The 10,625-nt window shown below is 45.5% G+C and overlaps 1 protein-coding gene across 1 annotated transcript in view; it reads left to right on the forward strand.

Annotated features, from left to right (window-relative positions):
* arhgef40 (Rho guanine nucleotide exchange factor (GEF) 40) overlaps positions 1 to 1,643 on the forward strand; it is a gene marked incomplete at both ends in the record, with an annotated part of 27,740 nt that extends 26,097 nt beyond the window's left edge. The window contains one exon of the mRNA XM_079215817.1: positions 1,486 to 1,643. Coding sequence (XP_079071943.1) covers positions 1,486 to 1,643 — 158 coding nt within the window. The remainder of the gene's footprint in view (positions 1 to 1,485) is intronic.
* Positions 1,644 to 10,625: the final 8,982 nt, after the last annotated feature.

Here is a 10,625-nt window from a genome sequence, read left to right on the forward strand (position 1 = left end):
ACAGTCTGTGACAAGGAATAGAGGCGGTATGATTCCTTCCTTCTTTCTTTCCTTTTTTTTGGGGGGGCAATCTGGCGGCCCCCGGGCTATTCTATGAATTTGTGATATTTGACTCGCACCGAGACATTTTGAAGAGCTCCGACGTGCCCGTGGAGAATATGTAGCACCTTTTACTTCCGCTGTGATCAAGTCCCAACACATGCTTCAGTCCCGCCTCGTCGTGTTTCCCATTGTATCAATAACCAAAAACACTAAAACATCCTAGTTCTGACACACGGTTCACCCTTTAAACCACTATTATAGAATTACATTGCAGTTGTTCTATTTATTATTATTATTATTTTACTTATATTAGCAGCGATACTGTAGAAGTATTGAGCTCCTTTACTTTGAGGAACTTTTAATTGGTTATAAAACAGTCTCAACTTAATCCTGACGCCTGTAAAAGACCATCAGCCATGGAAATACATGCATTAAGTAAAGTACACGTACTTAGTATTCACTATAACGTTCAATTCATTGTTCATATAAACAAAACCGTGATACTTTAGTATTATTGTAGGATGGATTTTGACCCTAAATTCATAGATTCATCCCTATAGCTGTACATATCTGACCAAATACAGCAATAATTATCACAGAAATCCTCCCAGCAATCTAAAACATCAGTGTAAATATGTGTCAGTGATATGAATTAAAAGAAATCTGGCAATTCTATTAAGGTCCAGGAAAAAAAACACTCCCCAGCAACAGGTTTCCTGCCCAGCAAAGAAAGTATGACCTTTTTATATTAAAGAAAGAACACGCGTCACATACCGACGCCATTATAATCATAATGCAATTATAATCATAATGCAATTGTAGTCATTCAATCATATAATCATAATTGACATCGGAACAAAACAAAAAAAAAAAAACAGCAAACGTCGCTGTAATTCCTCAGATTCCAGCTCCACAGCGTCTGGTCTCCAAAGGCCAAAGTGATCTCTGGGTGCAATGCGCATTCTGCCCACCAGGTGGCTCGTTGAGTGCAGCGGCTCAGGATTTCAATGCATGAATTGTCCTCTGGGACTGAACGCTGTGTTAGAAATGCATTGAACAGGATGAGGGGGGAAAAAAAATGCCTTTTCTCTCTCTCTCTGACTCCTCTCTCTTTGTCTCCCCCTCTATTTATTTATTTATTTTCCATCTCGAGAAAGCGTCAAGACAAAGGGACGTCTCTGCATTACAAAAGTGCACACAGACAATGCTAATTCTAGGCAAAGGATCTGTGCATGCAAATCATGCCTGAATGCAGGATGCTATCATTATTTGACATTTGATCCACTACCTGATGCAGAAGAAGAAAAAACACCCAACCCTATTATTCTAAGTGTCTACCACCTGCTATAGATGCTGTATTGTGACGCTATCTATTAACCTTTAACCACCTCTCTTTCTCCCTCTCTCTCTCACACACACACACACTCTCTCTCTCTGCCTCAGTCCACAGTAGCTGCTCAGACTCCTCCTCTGTCGGCAGCCAGAAGGAGGGAGGCTCCCCGGCGTCTGGGAGGGACCCCAGGAGAAGCTCCGGATCAACAAGTTACTCCCAGGTGGGGTCACGCAGCGACGCACAATCCAGTCACTCCAACAGCGGATGACGACATTTTCTTATTTGCAGAAATGACTCGACGCCAGATATAGATTTGAAATGGAAGGAATTTCCCCTCCCCCCCCCACACTCCCTCTCCACGCAACTCAGGAATCTGCGTTACCTAAAAAGTTTCTGATAGGACTTTTCCCAGACGGCCCAGTCGCTATGCGATGTAGAAGATGGCCGAAGACGAGCCTTGAGACTGCAAATGAGTCCGGCATTCTTTCAAACCATGCACTGGTTGTCACTGGTATCAGTTCAGTCAGCCAACTCGCAGAGAATGGGTTATTATGCGAATGCAGAATATGGACAGCGTTGATATTTTTTGGCACTCTGCAGGAAACAACATGCCAAGTTGGGGAGCGATAAGTTCCCTTTAAAGGGAGGAGAAGGGTGTAGAATCAGAGCCGACGGGTGTGAGGACGCATGTTCTTTTCCCGAGAAATCTAAAAGGCCGTAAGTGAGAGGAGCGAAGCACGAAGAAGATCCGTCACGTTCAGCGTCACTCCGCTGTCGGCCGGTGTGGTGGAATGGTGATCATGGTTTTTGGGGTCGGGAGGCCGGGAAGACTGCTGGGATAACTTCATGCTTCTGTTTGGAGAGCAACACGTGTGTCTGCGTGTCCGTTTATAAGCTGCAACATGTGAAAAAGTGAGTTATGTGAAGGTCGTTTTTATGACTAACCCCCCCCCCCCCCCCCAAAAAAGCACTTAGCAGGGTGCGTCCCTGTGGGTTAGAGGTTAAAAATGGCGACCACAGACGCCATCATCGCCGGTTTTGAAACCCTAACCCGTCTCTCCCTCTTATTTAGTTCCACCGCTCCACTACAGGAGCAAATTCAAAAAGCCCGTTTGGATTTCCGCCGTTTTTTTTTTTCATCGCTTTTCAATCATGTATACAGAAGAAAAGATGTTTGTCACTCGTGCAAAATAGCAGACTTAAATGTTCCCCCCGGCTGCTGTGCGGAGCTGCAGCCATTTCAACGTTACCTGACGTTCCTGCTGATGTGAGATTATTGGAGTCATTGTGAGGGGATTTATGTAAAAAAGAAGAAGAAAGAAAGGTGTCCTTCAAACGGGGAAGAAAGAAAAAAATAAAGTGAAGACAGTGAGTGTTAGGAATCAAACAATCCCTGCCTTCCTTCTCCACGGTACACACACACACACACAAACTCTCTCGCACACACATTCTCTCAATCTCCTTATCTAGCAAACAGAATATGACAGATTGGCAAACAGACTGCTCTGGGAACAGATTGACAGACAGACGGACACACGCAGCCCAAACAGATAGGGCAAAACACACAGACAGCGATACGCACATATTCAACAACAGAGGGAGGATTGCCGCACACTTTAGCTCAGAATCCCCCCCTCATCCCCCAAAGAAGGAAAAAAAAGATGTGACTGTTTCTGTTTTTCTTTATTCCTCCTCAGAGTCAGTCTCCCTCCACAGCCGTATAACTGTCATCTCAATGAGAGTAAGTTACTCGTTTTATTACACCTTTCCTTCATGTTTTCTCTCTCTCTCTCTTTCTGCTGTTCCTCCCTTTATGTCGCTGCTGAAAGTCAGCGCTTCCCTGCATCGCTTTCACTTTCAGATTTTTACACCTTTTTACTGATTCTTTTTTTTCCGACTGAAACGCTTAAGATCCATGCAACAAGAAAAAGTCCAAATCTAATATTTTATCTCTTTCTGTAACTTTGCAGAAACTGGACCCTGGACTTTTTTGTTTTTGTTTTGGGGTTGTTGAAGACATCTCTATTCCACCACTGGGCAAGCCAAACTGGACTTCAAGGAGCAGGAAGACAAAAGAGAGACACTCGGACTCTTTGAACCTCTCACACATTCTCGCCCTCCTTCCTGTTCCCCACCTTCCACCTCCTTAAAACAAATAAAATGCCAGCAGGTTAGCCGAAAGCAGCTGCTTTGAAAGGCTCTGATATGAACCCCACAGGCAAAAAGCTGCCCCCACTCACCCCCCACCAAAAAAAAGGATCAAAACTGCCCTGTTCAAACCATGACAAGCACCAGCGGGGCTCTCCGCACTCCGCCATTTTGGATCTGACAGTCTCAGTTGCTGGCAGAGTCATTGACACCAAAGGCACTTCAGCCACACAGTGTGGCCATTGTCTGCCCCGCGGCTCCCCACTAGGCCAAACCACTTGGTCTGAACCACTGACTGCCCCGCTGGCTGACTGTACGCATCACATGCTCCATCATCTGATAATGAACAGGAAGTAATATGCAGGGGCGTAAATCCACCGTAGGATTGCAGATTTGGAATGTATTATGTACTTTGTCATTTTCACAACGCCGAATAGAGTACTGTGGGCTTTTCTTTTCCATTTTTTTTTTGTGTCTCCCTTTGCCTGTGTAAAAATGCGTGGCATTGCCTAGGTGTGATTGCATCTATGTAAATGAGGCAGGGGTGGTGTGAGCACACACACATACACACACACAGTGTCCCTCAACATGCAGTCATTTGTATTGTTGTAAGACAGTGGAGCTCTATTCACAGCCGCATGCTCACACACACTCACTGTGGCCGCTTTAGAGCCTGGTACAGCGGCTAAATCAACAGCAGGAAGGTTACATCTGATCACACAGTGTCATAACCGCCTGTTTGTTCAAGCTAATGGTGTGGTATTAACAGTGGCAAAGACTTAAGGGCAAAAGGGTATTTAGTCTTCTTTAAAGTATAACTTATGTCGGCAACATGAGCTTAAATATACCGATCAGGTATTTAATAGTATACTTTTCATATAAGGTCCATATTCTCAGTGCCAAAGGTATAACATGGGTGTCTGTGCAATGTTGATTTGTGTACAAAGACGAACTGTTACACTTTCCCGATCTCCATGAAATGGAGAGAGGTGTTGGATGTGCCTTATTCTGGTTTTACTGGATTTTTTTGGGTGCTTGCGGCCAGAAGCCATGAACTCCATTATCTTTTAAAGAGCTCTCCTTCTTGCTCAGAGAAAGAAGAAGAAAGTTTCCGTGCCCCAAAATGTTCCTCCCCCCCCCCCCCCCCCCTCTGGCTGGGAATTTTTGAGTTTCAAGATCACAGTTTGATGAAGTCAAAGTGATGTCACAGTATTGCGATGTTTTATCTTTGATTTTAAAGGAAAAGTTTGACATTTTGGGAAATAATGTCAGGAGTTCGACGAGAAGTTAGCTTAGCTTAGCATAACGATCGGATCCAGCTAGCCTGCCTCTGTCCAAAAGTGACAAAAACTACCTGCTAGTGCCTCCAGAGATCCAATTCATTAGGACTAATTAACACATGAAGTCCTGCTGTTTTATCCGTAGAAATAATGACAGCTTGTGGTTGGAGGAGACCATTTCTTGGCAGTAACTTCCTGGAGTCTTATCGTCACTGTGAGGTTGTCATAAAACATCCAGTTTATGTGCCCGCTAAAACAAAAACTACACCTCATGTTCACATTTAGGTACAACATGTTTTTTGACGGGTTTAAGAGGTGCTGAAAGGCAGATTTTGGTTAGTTAGAGCTATGCTAACTGTCCTCCCCAGTCTTTGTGTGCTAAGCTAAGCTAAGCATAGCATCTGCTGGGGGTATAGCCTGCAGTGGTATCAAGCTTTCCTCTCTTCCAAAGAAAGCGAATAAGAGCATTTCCCAAAACTGTTTTCTTTAAGATATCTTAAAAATAACTTCCACTTGCCAAACACCAACTTAAACTTTTCCTGCTCGAGCCGAGGGTCCGTTAGTAGAGATGGCACACTTGCTGAATATGTCGATATCACATGATGATGTAACTCATATTGTATAAAGGAAAGCATGAAAGCCAGTCAGATTGGATAGAAAACAAAATGGCGCTTAAGGTACAACCACCAAGTCGAGCTCGCCACGGCAGACGACTCCAGCATCAGATTGTTTGCCGTGATCAGATTTAGAACGTTTTCATATCTGCATTCAAATTCGAAAAAGATTGCAAATGGCTATTGAGCCGTTTGTGGATCAATATGTAATTTGTTGGCTGGGAGAAGGCCCCGCGCACCTCGTAGCCTTTAGCTGTTCGGTACGCTGCGACGTAATGAACACCATCGTTCATTCGTACCGCAGTATGGATTGTCATATGCAGAACCCTTTTGTATGCCGGGGCGAGACAGTATTAATGTATATAAACTTTTTCTCTCGCTCTCTACGACACACTCTGCCTGATGTTTACATTTTTCTTTGGAGAGGAATGTTGGAATGTTGGAGATGCATGTTATGCTTACTTGATAATTGTACTGTTTTTACTTTTCTGTGTTGAATTAAAACTGGATGCAAGTGCCAAATCTCTCCGAGGGGATTTCAGGAGGAAATAACTTCAGAATGAGGCCTGTAACCTCGCAGCTTTAAACTCGCCGTAATGAGTGGGGGTCTCTTCTTTGCGAAAAGCCAGCTGTGCTGTCGGCTTCCACCAGACCTCACACACCAAAAAAAACAAAACACAAATGATGATTAGATAACTGCATGTGCAGCGCCATATCAAATAGTTGCAGGGATCAAATTCTCTAAAGGAGGGAGGGCCGTTTGAGAGAGAGAGAGAGAGAGAGAGAGAGAGAGAGAGAGAGTGTGTGTCCATCTGTGCATGTGAGGGATATAGAGGGAGGAATGAGAGATAAAGGGTGGGTAAAGTAGAGGGAGGGGGGAGGACAGGAAGGGGCAGAACTGAGGGAGAGAGAGAAAGGGAGCGACATAGGAGAAGGACAGGAGACAGTAGGTGGGAATGATGGGAAATGAGCGAGGGCGAGAGGGGCAGACAGACAGAGAGGCACAGTCAAGGGGAGAGCAGGAGCACGAGGGGGGAAAAGAGAGGAAGAATAGCGAGGGGGCTTATAGAAAGAGGGAGACACAAAGTAGAGTTGGAACTTTTTTTTTTCCTCTTCTTCTTCTAATGGAGAGAGAGAACTAAGAGAGGGCCGAGAGAGCTGCAGAATGGATGAAGGAGAGAGAGCGAGCGGGGTAAAAGGGGGGATGTTGACAAAGCAGCGAGACTGTGGCGAACAAAGAGAACGTGAAGAGAATGAGTCGGGGGAAACATCAAAGGGATTTTTCAGGCCCGGTTACCGGGACAACAGACATTTGCATGCGATTAGCTTTTTACATCATATTAAGAAGGGTTAGGGTGAGGGAGGGGGTGATGCAGGGAGGGGGGGGGGGAGGCAGGGAACTATAGATCATACACACACACACACACTGTATGAGATAGTGAGAGAGAGAGAAAGAGAGAGGGGGGGGAAGAGAAAGAAAAAGAGGGACGTTGGTCATCTCACGCGGATAAACTGACTTATAGGCAGCCAGCCAAGCGTTTCTTTTGTAAATGAGAGTGCATGTTGGAGGGAGATACAGTAATATGCCGGCACAGACATTTTGGCAAAGGGAGGTCAGAGCAGGCAGTGTGTGTCTGTATATATGTGTGTGTGTGTGTGTGTGTGTGTTTTTCCCCCTGCTTTGAATACAAGTTGACAAATGATTTAAAGCATTCAGAAACAGACTCAGAAACTGGAACATGAACACTGATATCAGGATCACGGCACCGTGTGTGTGTGTGTGTGTGTGTGTGTGTGTGTTTCTGTTCCAGATTCATCCATTTTTTTATTTTCCCCCCACTTTGTTTAACCGGAATAAATGTTGATCGGCAGCAGGACATGAGGTCGGACAGTATGACGAAGTAGATGGAGGATAACCCAAAAGGATGCGGTGCCAAGCTGATAGAATAGCAGTTTATAATGTCCAAAGAAAAACATGTCATTCCTGTTCCTTTACGGATCGAGGACATTCCCCTGCTCCTTAAGTTACGTAAAGCGTTTGAAACCCAATTGGATAAGCAGATTAATGCATTGTCACAAAGCTGAAAACGCGGGCTGACATGTCTGAGATGCACGGCTTTCTCCCAGGGCAGCGGCCGAGACGCTGGAAACGTTCTCGATAATATCCATAAAACTAAATCACTATTTGTCAGGATGCGTCCTAAAACTCCAACGTCAAGGAGCTCACACATGTCTAGACACAGGTATGTGTGAGCAGCTACACATTTGTCGTCCAAAATGGAGCCACGAGACACATTAAACACTTTGTTGTTTGTGCACACACACACACACACACACACACACACACACACACACACACACAGTGCATGCATCACTCCGTCAAAAAACAACACCTCACACAACCTTCCCTGCAATAAAAAAAGCCATTAAACATGTTTCTATGGGCACACACCCTCCGGTATTTTACACATGTAATATTATCCCGCCACATCTCTCCTCCACCTCCCTCCTTCCCTCCTTCCCTCCTTCCCTCGCTCCTGTCTCTCCATCAATCCATGTCCCCAACCCTTCCCCTCCCTCTTTCCTCTCCATCTCTTTCCATCTCCCTTTCTATCCATCCATCTTCCTCCCTCCTTCCTAATCTCCACCTCTCCCTCCTCATATCTCTCCTCCTTTTTTTAATTCATTCTCTCTCTCTCTCTCTCTCTCTCTCTCTCTCTCTCTGAGTGTGTGTGATGCTTCAGTGCCCTCTGTATTGTGGCTGCATTGTGCCAGTAGGCGTCGCCGCGACAGCCGTTGTCACGGCAGCATTGTGATGGGGGGGTTGATGGTGTGTGTGTGTGTGTGTGTGGGGGGGGGGGGTGTATTACAGTATCAATACCCTGACACTGCGACAAAAAGGACAGCAGCCGTAGCCACATATCACTCCACCTCTGCACTCCTCCCTCCCTCCCTCTTTCCTTGAGACCCCCCCTCCACTCCTCCTCCTCCCCCCGAATCAATTCCCCCTCCCCTCCTTTCAATTGATTTCCCACCGTATCTCACTGAATATGTACATATTGATCCCCCTCCTCCTCCGCCTCCTTCTCCTCACCCCACCTCAGCCCTCACTCTTTTCTTCCTCTCCCTCTCTTGTTTTTGCTCAAGTATCTATCAGATTCCACCCCCCACCCCATCTATGCCCCTCCACCCTCATCTCTCTCTCTCTCTCTCTCTCTCACTCACACACACACACACACACACACACACACGCACACACTTTCCTCATCTTTCATTTCATCTCCCCTATTCTTTCCCTCTGTGCCATCTCTTCTGCCCCCCTCACTCCTTCTCTCCATCACACCTCCCACCCCGCCTCTCTCCCTCACGGCTGTTTTTTTGTTTTTTGTGTGTGTTTGTGTGTGTGTGTGTTGTGCGCGCGTGTGTGTCACCGTCTCACTCACTCTCTGCATATTAATTGGTGCATTTCTGCTGCGGCGGAGAAAACAATCAAAGCGTCAGGGGCGGGTGATGATGCCATTGTGGCAGCCGCAAACACGTACACATATGTACCGTGAGCAAACGCACAAACACAAACAGATAGCGAGGGGGGGAAGACACACACACACACACACACACACATATATATATAGGCCGACACATATAAGTTTAGTTGCAGAGACACATTAATATACATATATCACCTCTATACACGTATATAAGCTGCTGATGTGCGAAATGTGCTCACACACACGCGCACGCACACACTCATACAGCACACATTGATTTACTATGTACACACGCTGAGACAAGCATGCACTGCACATGTGCCACAGACTTAGTCAGTCACTCTCAGATACACAATGGCAGGCTTACAATGGCTGATCCAGGAGATATGTTCTGCGTCAGCAAAGACATTTGAATTTTACAGCCAACATTTTACCTCCACAGTGTTTCTGCATTCACATTTTCATACCATCAAAAACCAAGGCCTTCAGCTGAGGATTTGGGGCGTTATGATTTGTATTTCTGACATATTTCGGAGGGGAAAGAAAGCGAATGCGCGGAGGCAGAGGTTCCATCTAAATGCTGTTTGAGACCCTATCATTAAAAAGAACCAACTCACAGAGAGAGTAAGCAACATGTCAAGGTGCACATGTATACACTCATTACACGTGACGACCCAGCTGGCTTTGTGTTCTTCAACATGTTCTGAGTACGTCGCTCTTGATAAGAAAAGAGGCCGAGCGCTGGAAGAGGCGCGTGGGCTTCGCTCCACTCCACGAGCGTCCGAGCCCACGTACTGTACGTTTGACTCTGTGCTCCGCTGTGTTGAACGCAGCACTTGAGACAATACAAATGCTGTTGTGTGGATGGAGCGAATAAAAATAGATGGCGTAGGTCTAATGAAAAATACTCGACAGTTAAAACAAACAGCGGATTTTCAAGGAAAAACGCTTATGGGACGAGTTAAAATGGCCAACAGCTGGATGTTGTGATCACATGTAGACTTGTTGCCTACCGATGAAGACGAGTCTCCTCCAACAAGTCTTTAGAGCCGCAACCTTTTACTCGAGCTCCAGTCCTCAGTTGTTGCCCTTCACGCCCCAGTTTTAACATCACAGGTCAGCTACTTACAATTGAGTATTTTTCTTTTAAGTCTCACTAGCACTGTACTGCAAAATGTGAACGCATACGTGATTATGCTACGCTCAGAGCGAGTGACGTAGCATTAAAAGTGTTGTCTTCCTACTGTTGGTTTTGTTGCCTGAACCCGAATTTTCGACCTCTCCGTGGTCACTCCGTGGTCACAACGTGGCGTAAAATGGCACGTGAAAAGCCCAAAAATGCGTTATCAGGACATACGGAATGCCCCTAAAATATCCATGTGCTATTTATACGCCTTCCCATGATATCAAGGTCAAGCAAAAGTCTCATAACATTGAATCTGAGTGCTCCCTTTCACAGTGGTTATAGTCCTCAAAGTGTTGGACCCACCGAGAATTATCTATAACTGGATTATCTTGAGTAGCAGTGTCATGTCTCGATGAAAGAGACGTTGTTGTTGAGTTTCTCAAATGTATTTTTGGAGGCTATATATATTCCATTATATTGGAGAGAAGGCAGACATGTCTACACGCCGATAACTCCAAAACTAGGCAGCTAACGGCAAAACAATTTCCATTGATAACTAGCACTACAAGTGAGAGGACAAATATGTATTTTGAA

This window comes from Taurulus bubalis (assembly GCF_910589615.1).
Source record: "Taurulus bubalis genome assembly, chromosome: 3".
NCBI classification, from domain to species: Eukaryota; Metazoa; Chordata; class Actinopteri; order Perciformes; family Cottidae; genus Taurulus; species Taurulus bubalis.